Source organism: Musa acuminata, chromosome BXJ3-5 (assembly GCF_036884655.1).
Source record: "Musa acuminata AAA Group cultivar baxijiao chromosome BXJ3-5, Cavendish_Baxijiao_AAA, whole genome shotgun sequence".
NCBI classification, from domain to species: Eukaryota; Viridiplantae; Streptophyta; class Magnoliopsida; order Zingiberales; family Musaceae; genus Musa; species Musa acuminata.
The window spans coordinates 43,385,913-43,405,186 of record NC_088353.1 but is presented as its reverse complement, the minus strand read 5'-3'; the positions used below and the strand labels follow the sequence as shown (position 1 = coordinate 43,405,186).

General features: G+C 46.3%; 4 protein-coding genes across 4 annotated transcripts; all 4 read left to right on the top strand.

The window, feature by feature from the left end:
• The first annotated feature begins 1,423 nt into the window (after positions 1 to 1,423).
• LOC135638072 (protein DMP7-like) lies at positions 1,424 to 2,235 on the top strand. Its single transcript, XM_065151022.1, has one exon. The coding sequence runs from the start codon at positions 1,459 to 1,461 to the stop codon at positions 2,104 to 2,106; it is 648 nt and encodes a 215-aa protein (XP_065007094.1). The 5' UTR covers positions 1,424 to 1,458; the 3' UTR covers positions 2,107 to 2,235.
• Positions 2,236 to 8,911: 6,676 nt separating this feature from the next.
• On the top strand, positions 8,912 to 10,658 carry LOC103986499 (ethylene-responsive transcription factor 11). Its single transcript, XM_009404517.3, has one exon. It carries the CDS (start codon positions 8,999 to 9,001, stop codon positions 9,572 to 9,574), a length of 576 nt encoding a protein of 191 aa, XP_009402792.2. The 5' UTR covers positions 8,912 to 8,998; the 3' UTR covers positions 9,575 to 10,658.
• A 489-nt stretch (positions 10,659 to 11,147) lies between these two features.
• LOC135638154 (uncharacterized) lies at positions 11,148 to 12,979 on the top strand. The gene is made up of 2 exons (XM_065151129.1): positions 11,148 to 11,386; positions 12,565 to 12,979. The coding sequence occupies exons 1-2, from the start codon at positions 11,194 to 11,196 to the stop codon at positions 12,720 to 12,722; spliced, it is 351 nt and encodes a 116-aa protein (XP_065007201.1). The 5' UTR covers positions 11,148 to 11,193; the 3' UTR covers positions 12,723 to 12,979.
• Positions 12,980 to 13,908: 929 nt separating this feature from the next.
• On the top strand, positions 13,909 to 16,745 carry LOC103986500 (pentatricopeptide repeat-containing protein At3g22470, mitochondrial-like). Its single transcript, XM_065150648.1, has 2 exons — positions 13,909 to 14,666; positions 16,340 to 16,745. The coding sequence occupies exon 1, from the start codon at positions 13,938 to 13,940 to the stop codon at positions 14,658 to 14,660; it is 723 nt and encodes a 240-aa protein (XP_065006720.1). The 5' UTR covers positions 13,909 to 13,937; the 3' UTR covers positions 14,661 to 14,666; positions 16,340 to 16,745.
• Positions 16,746 to 19,274: the final 2,529 nt, after the last annotated feature.

The window sequence follows — 19,274 nt, the reverse complement described above, 5'->3', positions numbered from 1 at the left end:
GATACAATATGGGAGGGGGTTATTGGGAAGAAAAAGAAAAAAAAATAATAATAATAATAATAATAATAATAAATTAGATAATACTAAAGTGTAAAATAATAGTTTTATTATTATTTTAATTATTTATCTATAATAAGAGATTTTGAACAGTAAAAAGATCTTAAATAGTAAGATTCTAAAAAAAAAATCTAAACGATCAAATCTAACTGAAGGGACTAATTTAGGGAACAAATAAATAATCCCCAATTTCGTTTGGATTTTAAATCAGTTAGAAAAAAAAAATATTCGATAAATATGTTCATTCCACTGGCTTAATAAATAATTAATCGGAGGTACGGAACAAATGATCTCCTAATTTCGATTTGCAAATGATGAATCGGAGTTAGTCATTGCAAATTTCTCTATCAAATTGCTGCATATTTCTCCACCAAATCGTTACAGATTTCTCTTGCTGCAGTTTTTTCTCGTTGCAACTACCTTCTCTATTATAGCTACCTCATTTGCTATAGTATCACTGTTCCTCGCTGTAGCTATCTCCTCTACTATAGCTACCCCTCTGTCACATCTTTCTCCTCTACTGCACATTTTTCCTCAGCTGTAGCATCATTTCTTCCTTCTTCTCCTCCATGCGGTCTCCACCAAATCATAAGGGCAGAAAACATAACTCCGCTGATCTAATTAATCTCCCAACTACCTTAAAGGATATCCTTTAACGCCATCCACATCATTCACGCACAGAGAAAACAAAGCGCATGCATGCATTGCCACTAATCTTTCTTTCTTTTTGTTCCGTCGCCATCTTCTTTTTGGTTATCAGATCCTCTTTTTCATTCTAAAATTATAAGCATAAAAATTATAATCATATTTATGTTATATAAAAAAAAATTAATATCAAAAATTAAAATCAAATAATCATAGATTAAAATTTAGATGTACGTAACTTTCTATTCACAAAAACCTTTGAATTCTTAGAATATATGTAATCTTTATTATGTATGTTATCATACGTAAAAGAAGGTACTATAAGTAATTAAAAGAGTCAGTCATATCATAATTAACCTTTTATTTAATAACCTATAATTATAAATTCAATTAAATTTATAATATTTATTACTCAAAAAAATAAAATTATATAATCTAATAAAAACATTAAATTATTTAAGAATTAGGAATTCTTAGGATTCATCTATTCTATAAATACCTTATATATTTCAAGATTTTGGTGACGAAAATATATTTTGATGATCTTAAAAGAGGTTATTAGTCTTGTCCCGTAGATACATACATCTACGTAGATACAGGTAATCTTTTGTATTATCTTATTGGTTTGTTCTTTTTTATCTTTGATTTCAGTGTGTTCTTCACCACAACATTTATTTGTACAGTCTTACTGGCCACGTTGCACGTTGAATGCCATAGAACTGCAACATTTCTTCGTCTCTCCGACTTCAACCAGCAATGGCCGCTTCTTGGGTTGCTCGTATACCCGAGAGCTCCGAGATGCAGGAAGGGCATGCTGCACGTGCGAGTCCTCAATCGAAGCAAAGCAGCTGGGTGGTCGACAAGACCCTATCGACGGCGTCGAACCTCGCGCAGCTCCTGCCGACTGCCACTGTGCTGGCCTTCCAATCCCTCTCCCCATCCTTCACCCGCCGAGGCGAGTGCTACGCCACCAACCGGGAACTCACCTGCGTTCTCATCGCCCTCAGCGCCGTCTCCTGCGCCTTCTTCTCGATCACCGACAGCCTCGTCGGCGCCGACAACAAGCTCTACTACGGGGTCGCCACGCTGCGGGGCCTCTACGTCTTCAACCGCAACGGGGCGAACGAGGAGGAGCGGAGGCGGGTGTTCGGCGACCTGGAGGAGTACCGGCTGCGGCCGCTGGACTGCGTGCATGCTGTCTTCGCCGTGCTGGTGTTCCTGACGTTAGCCTTCAGCGACGCCATGGTTCAGCACTGCTTGTTCCTGGACTCGGGAACGAACGCGAGGGAGCTCCTCGTGAATCTGCCGCTCGGCGCAGGGGTGGTGTCGACGCTGGTGTTCATGCTCTTCCCCACCTCCCGCAAGGGCATCGGATACACAAACGTGACACCCACGTCACGGTAAATTTGCTCTATGTTGTTATACAGTGGAATCCTTATTCTTGTATGCTTAATTGTGTTGTAATCGTAATATATATATATATATATATATATATATATATATATATATATATATATATATAGTGTTATTGTATGTTTAATTGTGCTTAATTGTGAAAAATATTTTGAAACAAATTCAAATAATGTCTAAATTAGAAAAAAAATCTGATAGAACATTTTTTTTTTTAGAATGATCATTATATTCCTATCGACCATTACCTTCCACCCAACCCCTGATCGCCTAGTGATGTCTTTGTTTAGTCGATTGTTCTCATTCACTCCCTAATAGTCGCTCATCACCCATGACGCAAGTGTAGTTGCGGATGGAGGCATTGGAGGCCTCATTATCATTATCGTTAGACTCTAATCGTTGCCTCCCCTTCTCTCCATTTTATCAAATTCATCGCTCACAACTCTCCGCATGAGGAAGGTGCAAGGGTTATTACTACTACCTTCATTGATCTTGCCTATCTTGCTTTTATGTGTCATGCCCACCGAGAGGGGAGGGGGGGAGGGCAATAGTATCTATAGAGACATCAATGACCTTCGCAAAATGACTGTGGGTGGACGACTCCCATGAGGGCATAGTGATGCTAGCAGTATAAGAAAAAGATAAAAGTGAAATCGATAGAGAGATGAATAAAATAATATTCTCACATTATTATAGGACATTTATAACAAATTTTGAAAATGACTAACGATGCCAACAGTGTTCATAGAGGCATCAATGACCCTCACACTAAGGCTATGGGTGATGATTCCGATACGAGCATAATAATGATGGTGGTGTAGGAAGAAGAAGGTGAAAGTGGATCCGATAAAGAGAAGAATAAAATAATATTCTCACATGATTATAGGACATTTATAATAAATTTTTAAAATGACGAACATTAAGGATGTCTCCGGTGACATCAATGGTCTCACACGAGGACCATGAGTGACGACTCCGATAAGAGAATAGTGATAATGATGGTACAATGATGACGATGATGTCGATAATAGAAGACGAAAATAGATCCGATATAGAGAAGAATAAAATAAGATTCTCACATTATTAGAGGACTTTTACAATAAATTCTCAAAATTAGAGAATCGACGCCAAATATTATACTGGTGGCATTGTGGACACGTGGAACTATAGCTGAGGAAGCTTCCTCTACTTTGGGGCCTCGCGGGCTTATGATTGCTTTAACAAATGAAGGTCCGTACATGAGTGTCACAATATTTTTTGACACCATAAAGTATCATAATTATCAAAATAAAAATACCTCTGTTTTTTGTTTTGTGTACACCATTCATTTTTTGTTTTGTGTACGCCATTCATAAATTATTTGTGCACGTGTTGCGAGAGGTCACACACCCCCCCCCCCCCCCACACACACATATATATATATATATATATATATATATATATATATATATATATATATATATATATATATATATATATATATATATAAAGGAACAGTTCCTGCCGCTATTGTGGTGGCTTGCGGAGGGCGACAGGCAGCGGAGCGTGGTGTTAGGTATCAGGGAAATCCTCTACTAGGGAAATCCTTTCTTTTAATATGTATAAATAGGGGGAGAATATGTTAAACAGCTTCTTCAATAATTCTTCTTATCTTCTATTCTTTCCAACATGATATTAGAGTAAGTGAGACAAGCGAAGCTCCACGACCATCGAAGTCTATCATTCATCACATCCCTTGTCTTTGCAGAGCAGAGAAGGGGAAACTCCTTCCCATCAGACTCGCTTCCCTATCGGACTCCCCTCTCCGTCCGCTATACGGTTGTTCGCTGTATGACGTGTGACGCCTTCGTTGCTACCCCAGTCGCTGTCGTGACCACACCCGGCATCGCCATCAGGTGCGGCCACAACAACGAGGGCCTGCCTTTGTTGTGGTGGCTTGTGGAGGGCGACGGGCAGCGGAGCGCGTTCATGCGGGCCGAGCAGAGGGACGGGAGGCTGATCTTGACCGAGGTGCGGATTCAGCGGCCGAAGCTCTTCCACGCGCGTCGGGAAGACGGACGACTCCGATTGCATCGGATCGAAGCGAATGGCCGGGACAAGGCTGCTGCCGCGGCGACTCAGGAAGGCGAGGCACTGGGGCGGCCAGCGGCAACCCTTTGTGGTGGAACCATCGATTTGTGACGACGGCGTCACGCAAACTTGATTCGGACATGGTCCATTTGAAATTAGCTCGGTCCGGTCCGGTACGGTCCGCTTTTTCCCCGTCAATGGCAAGTTTTGATTTTGTTGGAGGGAATCTTAGCATAAGTGATGAGGATAGTAATTATGATAAGACTCGGTTGACGTCAGATGACGCCTCACGCAACAGCACCTGGTCAATGCAGACCGGAATGCCGACCGAGGCGCATTAACATCTTGCCAAAGCTCAATTCTTCACGCCACGCCAACACAAAGTCAGACGCTACCATCCTGCCCCTGCAAGCGGGCAGCTCAGGAAGCAGTATGCTTCCCTATAAATACCCTCTCGTTCATTAGAAAGAGGGGGGGAGAGACAGACACAAAAATACTTCATCTGAAACCCCCTCCACATCTGCTAACTTGATCGTCGGAGGGGTCGGGCCGAGCGCCTTGGCCCGACCTTTGTGCAGGTGCAAAGCCGAAGGTCCCCTCCGGACGCGCAGGCGAGGAGTTCTTGCCCGGAGGAGACGACTACACCGTCCCAATCGGACACCGCACCCGACCGCCTCAGCGGGCTCGAGGAACGCCCCAGGGAGATCCCCGTCGTCTGGACCCGAACCGAGCCGCGTCGGCCCCGAGGCCACGACTCAAAGTTGTTTCCCACAACAGTTTGGCGCTAGAAAGAGGGCCCAGAATGTCGGGTGATCACCTGAGCGGCTCAAATGAGCCCACGGCTGAGAGGTCACACCCGACGGAAGCCTCGGGGGAACATCCCCCGTACGAAGACCATCATGACGAACACCCCGCCACGACCTCCGAACGATATTGGCGAATATTCAACGACCCGGGCTTGTCGTCGCCCGACGGTGCCCCAGCCGACTCAACGCCCGTGTCACCCGAGGCCTTTCAGGACCTCACCCGTCAAGTCCGAGCTCTGATGGAAATGGTGCAAACCATTATCCCGCTCGTTTCACATCCAGCGCACCCGCCCGCGATCGAACCACTGCGACAACGCAAGACGCCCGTTCGGGCCCACATGACACTATCGGATCCCCCCACTTCGCCTCGGGTCCGATCGGCCCCACTCGGGGATCCAGTGATGGCAAACCCGTGCGGCCGCCCAGAACCCGAGGCACTCTCTTCGGACTCCCTACGGGCTCAATTGCGCTTCGTCAGCCAGCGACTCGACGAGTTGCAGAAAGAGGTTCGCAGGTCCAAGGGAGAGCTCGGGGAGAACACACACCAAGGGTCTCCCTTCGCGCCCGAGATACGGGATCTGACAGTCCCCCCGGACTTCCAGCTCCCCTCTCTGGATGCTTACGATGGCTCCACCAACCCAGCGGACCACGTAGCCATTTTTCGCGCCCAGATGGCGCTATACGGAACCTCTGATGCCCTGATATGCAGAGCGTTTCCCACCACTCTGAGAGGGCCGGCCCACTCGTGGTATGACAACTTGAAGGCTGGAACGATTGCTTCCTTCGACCAGCTCGCCAAAGACTTCAAGCTCTACATCATAGCCTATGCACAGCCAAAGCCCTCCGCGGTACTGCTCCTCGGACTCAATCAAAGGGAGGATGAGCCCCTCTCACATTTTGTGGATCGCTTTGCCACGTAAATCCGGGGCTTGCCGGACACTCATCCCTCTCTGTTAGTGCAGGCGTTTATGATAGGCCTGCGACCTTTCAGATTCCTCTGGTCCCTCGCGGAGCGACCTCCCACTACGGTGCCAGAGATGCTCCAGCGGGCTAACCGGTACGTCGCAGCGGAGGGCTGGGCGGCCGTGAGGAGAAGGGACGACCTCCGACCGTGGGCTCCATGAGAGAGGCCAAGCACCCGCGGTGGCTACCCAATATAGTCCTCATGAAAAGAAATCTAGGTCTCTTCTGAGCGAAGGTTCAGTATCTACCTGACCCCCTCTCGGCTCGCGGTTGGCCCCGGCTTAAACCCTTCTGAATCTACACAGCTCGACCGTAGACTGCCCGAGTCCACCTCAGCGCGGCCTGCCCGCCTGAGTCACATCCTTCGGCCTTTGTCAGATCCCTCGGACACAGACAGCCCGAGTCCACCTCAGCGCGGCCTGCCCGCCTCAGTCACATCCTTCAGCCTTTGCCAGATCCCTCGGACACAGACTGCCCTAGTCCACCTCAGAGCGGCCTGCCCGCCTGAGTCGAGTCCCTCGACCTTTGCCAGATCCCTCGGACACAGACTGCCCGAGTCCACCTCAGCGTGGCCTGCCCACCTGAGTCGAGTCCCTCGGCCTTTGCCATATCCCTGGGTCGTAGACTGCCGAGCTCCCCTTAGGGCGACCTGTCGCCTGAGCCACACCCCTCGGCCATGTTGCCCGAGACCACTCCTGCGTGACCTGTCCGCCTGCGTCGTGCTCCTCGGTCGCGTGATGCTCGAGACCACACCTGCGCGGCCTGCCCCACTGCGTCGTGCTCCTCGGCTCCATGCTCCCTGGGACTCACCTGCGCGGTCAGCCTGCCTGCGTCGTTCTCCTCGGCTTCATGCTCCCCGAGACACACCTACACGGCCAGCCCGCTTGCGTTGTCCTCCTTGGCCCCATGCTCCCTGAGAACACACCTGCGCGGCCAGCCCGCTTGCGTCGTGCTCCTCGGCTCAATGTTCCCTGGGACTCACCTGCGCGGTCAGCCCGCCTGCGTCGTGCTCCTCGGCTTCATGCTCCCCGAGACACACCTGCGCGGCTAGCCCGCCTGCGTCGTGCTCCTCGGCTCCTCGGCCCCATGCGCCCCGAGGCACACCTGCGCGGCCAGCCCGCCTGCGTCGTGCTCCTCGGCTCCTCGGCCCCATGCTTCCCGAGACACACTTGCACAGCCAGCCCGCCTGCGTCGTCCTCCTCGGTTCTATGCTCCCCAAGGTCACACCATGCGTCGGCCTGCCCTACTAAGTGTGCTTGTCGGCCGCACACTACCTGGGTCACCGCTGGACACCCGACCCTTCTTAGTTGCTAAACTCCATGATTCCCACACCTCCGACAAGGCGCCCGGTTGGGATAGTTTCTCAAAGCCGAAGCCATGCCTCGGACCCCCCCCCCCCCCCCCCCTCCCCTTTTTACGGCATGACTTCCTTCGGGAGGGGGAATATGATGAGGATAGTAATTATGATAAAACTCGGCTGACGTCAGATGACGCCTCACGCAACAGCACCTGGTCAATGCAGACCGAAACGCCAACCGAGGCGCATTAACATCCTGCCAAAGCTTAATTCTTCACGCCACGCCAACACAAAGTAAGACGCTACCAGCTTGCCCCCTGCAAGTGGGCAGCTCAGGAAGTAGTATGCTTCCCTATAAATACCCTCTCATTCATCAGAAAGAGGGGGGGAGAGACAAGCACACAAAAATACTTCATCTGAAACCCCCTCCATATCTGCTAACTTGATCGTCGTTGGGGTCTGGCCGAGCGCCTCGGCCCGACCTTTGTGCAGGTGCGAAGCCGAAGGTCTCCTCCGGACGCGCAGACGAGGAGTTCCTGCCCGGAGGAGACGGCTACACCATCCCGATCGAACACTGTACCCGATCGCCTCAGCGAGCTCGAGGAACGCCCCAGGGAGATCCCCGTCGTCCGGACCCGAACCGAGCCGCGTCGGCCCCGAGGTCACGGCTCAAAGTTGTTTCCCACAACAATCACGGAGAAGAATAACTATTAAAAGAAAAGAAAAAATAAAGAAGGCATGATATAAATAATTTGGTAGTGGTAGCAATTGTGAGAAATCTATGTAAAATTGGATCATCCAAGCAGCAAATTAGTTTCTTTTCAGCATAAATTTCCAAGATGAATAACATCAAAACGCAGTAGAGAAAATACAACTCTAGCAGGCAAAGAACTCACCGGGCAATTATAGTCTTGATTATAACAAGATGGACATTAACGCAAACGAGGACAAGAGTGCATCGAGAGTTACGTATGGGAACCATTCGCTGACGTCTCTGATTCGAGTCCGGATGTGGGACTGCGGCGTCAGGTCGGTGGTCTTCTCGTCGAAGGAGGGCAAGAAGAATCTCCTTGGAACTGCGCGCGTGCAGATGGACTCGGCGTTGCTCAAGACCGCCGCGGTGAGATTCGCAGTCAATGTGTTTCCAGACCGCCTTGTTGGTTTACCATGCCCAGAACACGCGGCCGCGGCCGCGGCCTCGGCTACCGCCACTAACGCGGACTTCACAAAGCGCGGTTGCGGCCGGGACGGAGCGAAGCCGAAGACGAAGCCGATCTGAGTCAACGCCACCGTGTAAGCACAACAGCGACACTGCATGACGGCGGCTTCGACGCCGCCGCCAAGCCGATTTTAATTTTTTATTAAGGTTTAAAGAGTAATTTAACGGTTATTCCCTTCTCTTCCTTTCCGAAAGATGATTTTGCGGCTGATTTTAATTTTTATTAAGTTTTAAAGAGTAATTTAACTGTTATTCCCTTCTCTTCCTTTCCGAAAGATGATTTTAGCTGACGCCATGGCTTGTTGTCTTGAGCAGCACGATTTCAAGAGCGCGACGCGCGACGCGCGGCTGAGGTCGGTCGAGCGGCCCATTTATTATTACTTTTATTCCGTTTGGCCATCGCGCTCTCGCGTTCTTTATATATATGTGACCTCAGCTGAGTCTTGCCCGCCAGCTTGTTTCAGCTTCTTTCTTTCCGTGGCCATTAAGCTGAATCCTGGGAAAGCAGTAGCGAGGGTTGCGGTTCTTGCGATGTCTCCGAGTGCGGCGAGGGGAGAGCTGCGGGAGACGCGGTTCCGAGGTGTGAGGAAGCGGCGATGGGGGCGGTTCGCGGCGGAGATCCGCGACCCTGCCAAGAGGAGCCGCGTGTGGCTCGGCACATTCGACACCGCCGAGGAGGCGGCGCGCGCCTACGACGCCGCCGCCCTCCAGTTCCGCGGCACCAAGGCCAAGACCAACTTCGCCTACCCCGGCCCTCTCTACGCCCCTGTCGTCGCCGGATCCGTCCCCTCCAGCCCCAGCAACAGCAACGCCGAGTCCTCCACCCCCTCCCCGAAGGCCGGTGCCGTCACCGCTCTCCTGCCGCTCGATCTCGAGCTCGGCCATGCGTCCGCCAGGTTCTCCTTCCCTCACCGTCCGGCCTCCTCCGCGCGGGAGGCGTCGGTGAGCCACCACTGTCTCGCGTTGGGCCGAGCAGCGGCCTTGACCGGGATGAGTGTATGTGACCGTTTACAGAGTGCGTCGGATTCGGTCTCGCCGGCGGAGCCGACTATGAGGCTTCCCTTCGACGTCGATCTCAACCTGTCTCCTCCATCCGAGGTGGTCTGATCCAAACGCCCGGGGTTAGATCCGATACTGAGAGAATTAGATCCGAAAATTTACCTATATATACACACACACACAATATTTCTCGATGTAATTTTCCTTTTTCTTTTTGCACTGAGAAAGTGAATCAGACAAAGACATCCAACTCAGTGTTATATTTACTACTCATTTTACTTATGCCATCCCACTAAAAAGTTTAGCCACGTGTAATTGATGAATTGCCATGTCATTGAGGGTGATAATTACGATAAGACTTGCATGATGCCGGCTGACGCTCGACATCCATGTCGGGCTGACAACGCGTGGCTGACACGGGTCGTAACACCAATCGAGGCCCATTAACGACCGTTCAGGCTCGATTCCGCACGTCACGCGAATAGCGATGTCAGACGCCATCAGAAGGTACGATCCTACCCCTTGCGAGCAGGCACATCAGGTAACACCGAACTCCCCTATAAAGACCCTTGCATTCTAAACGGAAAAAGGGGAGGGGGGGGGTGACAATCATCGTATAACTTAATCATCAGAGACGTCGGGTCGAGCATCCCGACCCGACCTGCGTGCAGGGACGAAGGCGAGGCGCTTCTCTACGGGTGCGTTGGCAAGGAGCTCGTTCCTGAAGGAAATAGCGACCCGTCATCCGGATTCGAACTAAACCGCGTCGGCCCCGAGGCCACGTTTAAGAAGTTATTTACACCAACGTCATTATTACAGTTTTCTGTGAGCAATCGGATAAGATCGTAGTACCGTTCAATGCACGTGACTGGTACTGGTAAGTACAATCTCACCTTGTATGTGCTGCAGGTATTGGATCTACCGCCACGTGTCTCTTAGTATTCTTTCCTGCGTGCGTGTACCTTAGAATTGGCATCACATCGAACGAATGAGTTCGCGAATCGCATGCTGTCAAGGACGCAAGTCCGTTAATGAGAGCGAGCCACGTGTCTGTCGATTGCATCAGCAAGGGGGGGCAAATCTACGTCAGAGGTGCTTTGAGATCTGTGCGCACCGATCTAACTGCCAGGAAATATTTCGTCTTATCAATCAAAAAAATAAATAAATCAAACTCGAATATTTAAATGAATAAGATTGCTATTCCTAGTCATGATTGAGTCGTGTTACATAATGACTAAATGCCTCCGAGGTATATTCCAAAGTCACGCACGATTTGATGACCACTTGTTGTATGACTGACTACTTGTGATTCACATTGCCTAAATTCCTAATTGACTCGGTCACATGAATTGACAACTCATTAATTACGTCAGTCTGCTTTTTTCTTTCTTTCTCTCTCCCATTATTTGTTTTTGAGCCCTCACTCTACGTTTCTAATTTGATGACCCCAACGACTCTCTCGGCTTAATATATTGTGGATTAAATAATATAATAACTTAGTAAGAAGATTGTTGACAACATCGTATTATGATGTCATAAAATTATATTAAATCATAATTATAATATAGTGACGGGATCGAGCTCGGTGAAATAAAGTAATCCCGACCGTCCATCAGTGATAAGGTGTCTCAGCTGCGTCGCACGTGATCGATGCTACTATATGACAGAGCCCACTCCCGCCGCCGAGGTGCGTTGACGAGGAAACCCTAATCGAGCCCCGGGAGCAAATGGCGAAGTCGCTGCGGTCGAAGAGGAAGAAGAGGCTGCGCACGTTGAGGAGGGAGATCTCGGAGCCCTTCTACGAGAAGAAGGAGGCGGCCAAGCTCGCCGCTCAGGAGGCCGCGCTCGCCGCCCCCAAGCTCCCCGTCAAAGCCCCCGTTGCCTCTGATGAACCCGCGGCCGAGTTGGCCTCCTCCATGGGTGAGTTCCAATTTGGTCTTAACCCGCCTTCTGTGATCCTTGGTCTTCCGATCGGAACCAACTCTAGTTTGTTGCATTTCCTATTACACTCGCGCAAGATGCATGTTTTGCTCCCCCAGTTCCCTTCAGCATGTTGATCATAAATATATGCACCTGATGGATTATAGCTTCACTCGGAGGCGAATAGGAAACCCATTCGATGAATCCTTTTGAATGTTACTTCTTTGTGGTAAAAGTGAGCATTTGTGTCGTCATAAAGTGCTCTGTAAGAAACATAAAATTAGCGGTTTGTGGTGCTGAATTTTTTATATTAGAGTGAAGAAATTAGCTTTATCATATGCGTATGCAAAACTAATGCTTTTGTCTCACCTTTGGTGTCTTATTAGTCTTTTTTCCTTGGGTTATTGACTACATAATATGCATGAATTTAATTGGCGTCTTATTAGCCTTTTTTCCTTGGCTTATTGACTACATAATATGCATGAATTTAATTGGTGTCTTATTAGCCTATTTTCCTTGGGTTATTGATTACATAATATGCATGAATTTAATTGGTATCTTATTAGCTTATTTTCCTTTGGTTATGTAGTATTTTCTTTGGGTTATTAACTACATAATATGCATGAATTTAATTGGTTCGAGGGCAGTTGGATATTTTTATCAGATTGCTTGTAAAAAGCCAATTTGTGTGGACAATGCTGATCTCTTTCTAGATGCCGCTGTGCTAAAAACAACTCGATCTTTTAATTTAGCTACTGGCAGCTACACTATGATCATCTTCTTATATCTTGAAATTTTAAGTTGTCAGAATTCTGTACTAGAAGCTTTGTTGCAAGCAAAACATTGTATTGCAATTTCTTCAAGTACTTGAAGGTTTCTGATTTTGTTTTTTTTTCATTTAAAAGCGTAATTGCCGCGATGTTTTGGTGTCTCTGATATCCTCGAGGTTAGAATACAGAACTTGTGTGTGCTTGTGCCAAAAGCTTTGAGTTTGGCTGCATCAAAGTTATTGCCATGGTTTAATACCCTATGGAGTTGGAGACTTGCACTAAGGGTGTTTACAGTTGTGTTAAATATGTTGTTATACTAAATTGTCTCTCTCTCTGGTATCTTGTGGTAGTTTGCTTATGTCTATTCTACAGGGCTTTTACTTGTCATGTGTAATTGTTCTTGGACAGATGTTGAAATGGGTGACGGAGGAAGTTCTCATGATCAGTCCAAGTCACTTCTGAAGCCCATTGGTGGTATAGGGAAGAAAATGCTAAAGAAGAAACTAAAGCTAAAAGGCAAGAAACGTGGTAAAGGGAAAGGGAAGATCAGCAAACGCAAGATATAACTATGCTTTTAGTTGGCAATCTGGAGTTGGGTTGGGGTTTCAAACGTCTATTTCAATCCCCACTGCGTTGCTCTCTGGTTAGGCTTCTTTGGACGATGATAAGATGCTTTTACAGAATCATTTTTAATCGATTAAATCACTGTATGCTGCATATTTTTCTACACAGCATCTATAAGCCAAATTTTGTTTTGAGTGGATAATGACCTATGTAAATTGGACTTTCATTACCGAATAGTAGTTGTGGTGTTCTTGCGTTCTTTCTCAGATTTTAACATTCATCTATATATCGATATTCCTATAGTTATTGATATTTTTATAATTACGATAGTGAAATATTTAGGTTCATTTATTCTAATATTATTAATTTTATTAATAAAAATATAAAAATAAAAAATAAAAAAAATAATTTTAATATTTTAATTGGTGATGACGGATGATGTCGATAGTGATAAATGGAGATGTTGCTGGCCCTAGTGTTGAGAGATAGGGTCGTTTTGCTTTGATGTCGCAATTGCATCGACGCTTATATAGAATGATCCTCATCTCTCGCTCTTTTTATCCATAATACCATGGCCTCTAGCGATGTTGTCATCTGTCATTATTGACATCATTGTCATCAAAATTATTTTTTATTTTTTGTTTTCGTCGATAAAAATAATATTGTTAGGATAAATAAATTTAAATATTTTATTTTTATAATTATAAAGATGTTAATATAATTTTTTAAAATATAAGGATCAAAATGTTAAATATAATTAACATGTAATTAGTTTTTTTTTTTTAAGGTGACACATTGCATTTGGATCGAATTGAAGTGTCTTATGGTCACCAAATCGCACAAAGACGCAGAAGGCCAACCTTAAATGCATTTCTCACTCCTGGGCTGTGAGATTACACTCCTTATGATCTGTAAAGAACGAAAAATTACATAAATGGGACAATTAGCAGCCAAAATTTTGATTCCTTGCGATCGTACGAGGAATCCGATTTGATGGGCCAATGGAGTCGAATCAAGATTTCGAACCTATTGCCGGTCCAAATAGACCAAATCCGGTCGAACACCGCGCTGCGGGTCAAGTAATTTGCACCAACTATACTTCCCCAACGCTATCTCATCCTACGTGGCTGTCCCGCAAATCTGACCTCCGGGGCCCATATGTGGGTTTTAACGTATTATCCTAAGGGAGGTAATTCGCTGGCCTCACCCCTTCCGAAATGAGGCGAGCTTGGGCGGCAGGGCTGCCGCTTCGGTCAGCTATGGTTCGCCGCCTCACGCCCCAATCGCCCATCTCCACTTCGACCCTTCCCCCTCCGCTAAAACCCTCGGCCGCCCTCGCCGAAGACGAGATCGCCGAGATCCGCAGCCTCGTCCCCCGCCTCTGTGACGCCGGCCGCCACGACGCCGCCGTCCGGCTCCTCACCACCGCCCTCCTCACCGACACCCCGATCGACGTCCTCCCGATCGCCGTCCTCGCCGAACGCGTTTCCTCGCTACCGGATATGGTCGCCGCCATGTCCTTCCTCACCGCCCTCCGCTGCCACCCCCGCTGCCACTCCCCTCTCCCCTTCTGCTCCGCCCTTCTCTCGTCCTATTTCCGCGGCCGCCGCTTTAAAGAGGCCTCCAAGGTCCTGTCTTGGCTTCTCCGGCCGGATTCCCCCTGCCGGCCGGACGCCGCGGTCTACGGGATCGCGGTGGAAGGCTTTTGCAAGCTCCGGAGGATGCTCGCGGCGCTGCGGGCGATGAAGGAGATGGTGGCGGACGGGATTTCGCCTGGAAGCGAGCTGCGGGTGTCAGTTTTCATGGGATTGCTGCGGGAGGCTCGGATCGATGAGGCCCGGGAGTTGGATGCCGCACTGAAGGCTGTCGAGGAGGGTGGTGAAGGATTCGATAGTGCTTTGGAGTTGCTTGACAGGATCATCAGAGAGTGGGAGGAGTGATCGACTGTAAGCCTCTGCTGCGTTCTCTTTCTCTGCCATTACTTTGAATCATCAACAGCCTTTTAGATCATGCTTTGAATCAAATATTCTGATTTCAATTCTAGTTCTTGAATTATTGAGAAAATTCAATTCCATGTTTAGTGCTCTGAAATCATATGATTTAGAAGCTTTATAGAGACAAGAGTTTCTTTTTACTGGCCATATTACTGCAATTGCTTAATATCATATGTTGTGGAAAAAAGAACTAGAAAATACAAGTATTTTCTATCTATTTTTTGTTTTGTTCTGTTGTTGAAGTCGTGTTATCTGCGATATTGTTAAGATCGAATAGCTTTCAAGACTCTTGATTTAAGACAATATGTTGAGCTCATGTCATAAAATTAAGATATGAATGCCTTGGTGAATGGCTTGCTGGATCTTTGTTGGTCTCTATTTCATTTATAAGGTGATTGAAACCAATCATATCAATGTTTGTATGCCAGTAAGATGATAAAAAATTAGGAAATGTGGTTGCATGGTTTATGTAAACTTCATTTCTTCTAATACACTTGTTGATGTAGTTGGATACTCCCATATGATTTGATGGAGATTGAATATTCAGGATATGGGAAAAAGAGGAGCAGAGAAAAGTAGAATAAAAATGACAAAAGTTAAGCATAAACTACATCAAGCGGAACAGCGATCATGACTACCAACATTAAAGATTCATCTATTTCTCTCTAAGCAATTTCCAGAGGGGAGGATGGATAGAAATTGTTGACTATAGCCACCACTAATGATGAAGAATTAGTTTAGGTTTCATCTAACACTAGCAAAACTCTTCCTGTTATCCGATAGCCGAACTCCAAACTAAGCGTAAAGGCTTAAAACAAAATCTTAGGGTTTGTGGCTTACGCTTTGTAGACTGATCACCAATAGACTGGTTTGGCCCATTGAAAGATGGTTTTCTCAAGCTGTAGCCAAGTTATCATAACTCCTACAGTAACAAATGGAGAGGAGGAAAATAATGTGTGATATGAGCTCTGGCCTTGCTCCTACCGACCTTTCAACACATTCAATTCAACCCACTACCTAAGAGAGTTTATAAGAGAAGAATACAAGAAGGCTCTCATTTTCTTTGAATGCCATGCTACAAATCTGGAGAAGGACATTGCTGCTGGGAGATGAGAGGGTGATCTGATGACATACATATTTCAAAATCTTTTTCTTTCCTTGTAATTGTTCACTAGCTAAAGTATATATATATATCTGTCTCTCTTTTATCTTTCCTTTTGGAATGGCACAATGGTTGTGCTAGGAATAACAGCATGCAATATGTTGTTTTTACGGCTGACTGACACCCCCAGTACCACCAAATTCCAATCCTTGTCGGACACCCTTCATAACATTTCCTCATCGTAAGAAGATTGTTGATGACTACTAGATAAAAGGTTGAATTAAAGGGAAGTAGGAAGGAAGCCACCATGAACTTTTCATCCTCATTTAAGCTTACCACCTTTAGAACTGGAATTGTAGTTCTCTACTCCTTTTCACAAGCTCATTGTAATCATGGTTGTTCTGAAGCATCCGAGAAATCATATCTTAAGAAAAGAATCTTGAAACTGATCTTGATCCATGTAACTTTGCAGATTTAATTATAATAATGAATCTAACTCTTTCTTACCTTCTTAAATTTTCAGATGCTATATATGTTCCAGATCCACTCATGTTGATCTCCAACTCTCTGCTTACTGATAGAAGGCTCATTCAGAATGCTGAATGCCTCCTGGTGATGACAACAGGAACTCAAAGGCTCTTTCTAAAGGTGATGGATAATTAATCTTGCCGTGGTTTAACTTAGCCTGCGAGAAAATGGTGAAGGATACATTACACAGTGTGGGATTTGAATTATGAGTAGGTTATTTTCCTTGGAATACAATTAGGAAGGCTAAACATTTGAATCCTATAGTCTAATATGACCGACCTTTGGAGGTTTGGGCGGGAAAAACATGTTTCGCAAAGAAAAAAAAACACTTTGTAGTTGTGTTTTTGTTTTTTTAAATATTCTTTTGTGAGCAATATTGTTCATGATGACGTTGTCTCGCATCTGTATAGCCACCATCGCTTGTTAACAGAAACAGAAACAGAAATCAAGAATGTTTTCGATCGGGACTTATTTAAGGCGATGTCGGCGAAGACTCCTCCAAGAACGATGGATGGGTCTCCGGCCCGCCCGCGTCGCCTGCCCTTCTTTTGTCGTCTCTCCACCTCCTCCGCTGGAAGCGCCGTCGCCGCCATCGGTCCGTTCCTGTGGAGCCACGCGGTAGTGTCGTCATCGGCGTCGAGGAGGAGATCCGCTTGTACCCTTCCCCCTTGGCCACCTTCCGTTTCCCTCCCGATTACCGTCTTGGCCCCGTCGAGGTGGGGACCCTCAAGATTTGGGGTACGGAGTTCTCGTCGTCGAAGACGATGGCGGGAGCCCGCATGAGATCCCCATCGCGACGGGGCGCGGGGACGCGCTTTAGGCGTGAGGCTCCTCTTAGTTGACGAGAACTCCGGATGCGTTCCTACTGTAAACGAGATTTATAATCTTGAAGGCCCATCGTCCTCGCCCGGGAAAGGGCGATGGCGGGAGTTCCTACTGTAAACAAGATTTCTAATCTTGATGGTCCACCGCCCTCTAACCGGGAAGGGCGATGGCGAGGGGCTCGTCTTGTTCCTGTCGTGAACCCTGATCTTGAAGGTGTTCGGTGAAAGGGCGATGGCGGTAGGACCTGATCCACCGCCGTCACCGGATCCGGAGAGGTCTTCAAGAGAACTCAACTGGGTGAAGTGGTTCAGGGGTTAGGGTGGATTTGGAGTTCTCGGGCATTTGGTTTGCCATGGGGATTTGCTGGCTCGACTTCTATGAGGTTCTTGGAAGAACAAGATACCACATCTTGCTATTGCGGAGCCCATACTACTCGTATGACTGATTCAGGTCAGATCCTACATTCACCTAATCTCGTGTTTTTGTCAGTTGATGTATATGAATTTCTGCAGTAGTTTGTTTATTTTTCTTCCGATCATTTTCACTATATAGTCATGTTTCGGCCTCGGTTTCTTCTTGATGGAACACTCAGTTCTCTAAGAACCATCTCACCCTGCTGCTGGTTTCTCTTTCGTGACGGAATACCTAATTCTAGAACGCCTATCCTATCCTGCTGTTTCTTTTTCTTGAGGGAATACCCAATTCAAATTGCATATGAATTGGGTGTACTTTCTCTGTGATTTGGTGATTGCAAATTGCATATGGCAAGAGCAAAAAAGAGCTAATCCTGTCCCTATAGTTAGAATCTTTCGATCAAACCATTCAACATTCATCGAGAGATTCTCCATTATTATTATTATTATTATTATTATTATTATTATTATTATTTATGGTTTACAACTTATTGATGTTCGGTAAGACGAAACCCATACCGTAAGACTTTGAAACATGAATCTCTATCATTTTTTGTGGCACCTGACTGTTTGGTTTAATGAGGAAAGATAATTTGAGCCCTTAGTTATGCTTTTTATGCTATGTTTTTTTGTTATCAGATTAGAAAAGCACAATTTATACCTTGATGCTTTTGTCTTTGGCTTTGAAGTACAAGTTTCTATGTTTTTGTCTGATTTGAGTGTGTTCGATATCCTCACATAAAAGTTAGCAGATGACTTTTGTCTCATTTTTCTTTCTTTAGTACTGCATTATTTCTTGTCTTTAGTGCAACATCGTTATTGATTATATCCACTGAAGAGGTTGCGGTGTGCTGTCCAATGGTAACAGTTCTGCTGGGAAAATGGAAGGGTATATAACGCATATGCTTGATACTTCGAATAAATAACTTTTCACATAGTGTACATGCTGTCATGCACACAAGTATAAAAAAAATGTCCTATTCTTTGCATAGCCTTCTTGTTTTATTGCGCCATTCATATGCATGACAAGGAATAGCCTGCCTGATACAACAAAAGTCAATTTTCTCTTAATCAGGGATAGGGGGTGCATCAAACATCAACTCTTGGAAAAATAGCATGATTCTTTGACTTAGAATAAATAGTGGACCATGTTCTTAAGCATACAAATAATCTACAACAATATTGTATGCATATTTATATAGGAAGATACATGTATATACATTTCTGTATACATGCATATATATATATATATATATATATATATATATATATATATATATATATATATATATATATGTATATATAGCGCGTTGGTTATTTGCCATGGGTGTTGGCGCTCAATGGACGCGCACTGCTTACGGATAGATGGAGAAGCAGGTTAGAGGAAGCCACAACAATGCTGAAAGGGTGGATCGATATGGAAGCATGCGGTCGAAGCATTGCAGTCTACATATAGAAGTGAAACGACAAGGAGAGAAGAGATGGTGGTTGGCCTTCTCATGCGGGGGGAATGTCAACCTCCTCCTGCGCGGGGTCACAAAAGAAGCAGCCCATGCAATGGACTCTCCAGTAGCCTTTCCCGGTACAATCATTAAAGCAGTTGTCATGTAGGTTGCAGTCGACTGCATAACCGGAGGATGCAACCACCAAGAGGAGCAGGCACAGCGCTAGCACCACCATGTTCCGGGACAC

Coding starts and splice junctions, on each gene's coding strand:
- LOC135638072 (XM_065151022.1), top strand. CDS start 1,459: ATGGCCGCTTCTTGGGTTGCTCGTATACCCGAGAGCTCCGAGATGCAG.
- LOC103986499 (XM_009404517.3), top strand. CDS start 8,999: ATGTCTCCGAGTGCGGCGAGGGGAGAGCTGCGGGAGACGCGGTTCCGA.
- LOC135638154 (XM_065151129.1), top strand. CDS start 11,194: ATGGCGAAGTCGCTGCGGTCGAAGAGGAAGAAGAGGCTGCGCACGTTG. Junction 11,387..12,564: donor CGAGTTGGCCTCCTCCATGG/GTGAGTTCCAAT, acceptor GTTCTTGGACAG/ATGTTGAAATGGGTGACGGA.
- LOC103986500 (XM_065150648.1), top strand. CDS start 13,938: ATGAGGCGAGCTTGGGCGGCAGGGCTGCCGCTTCGGTCAGCTATGGTT.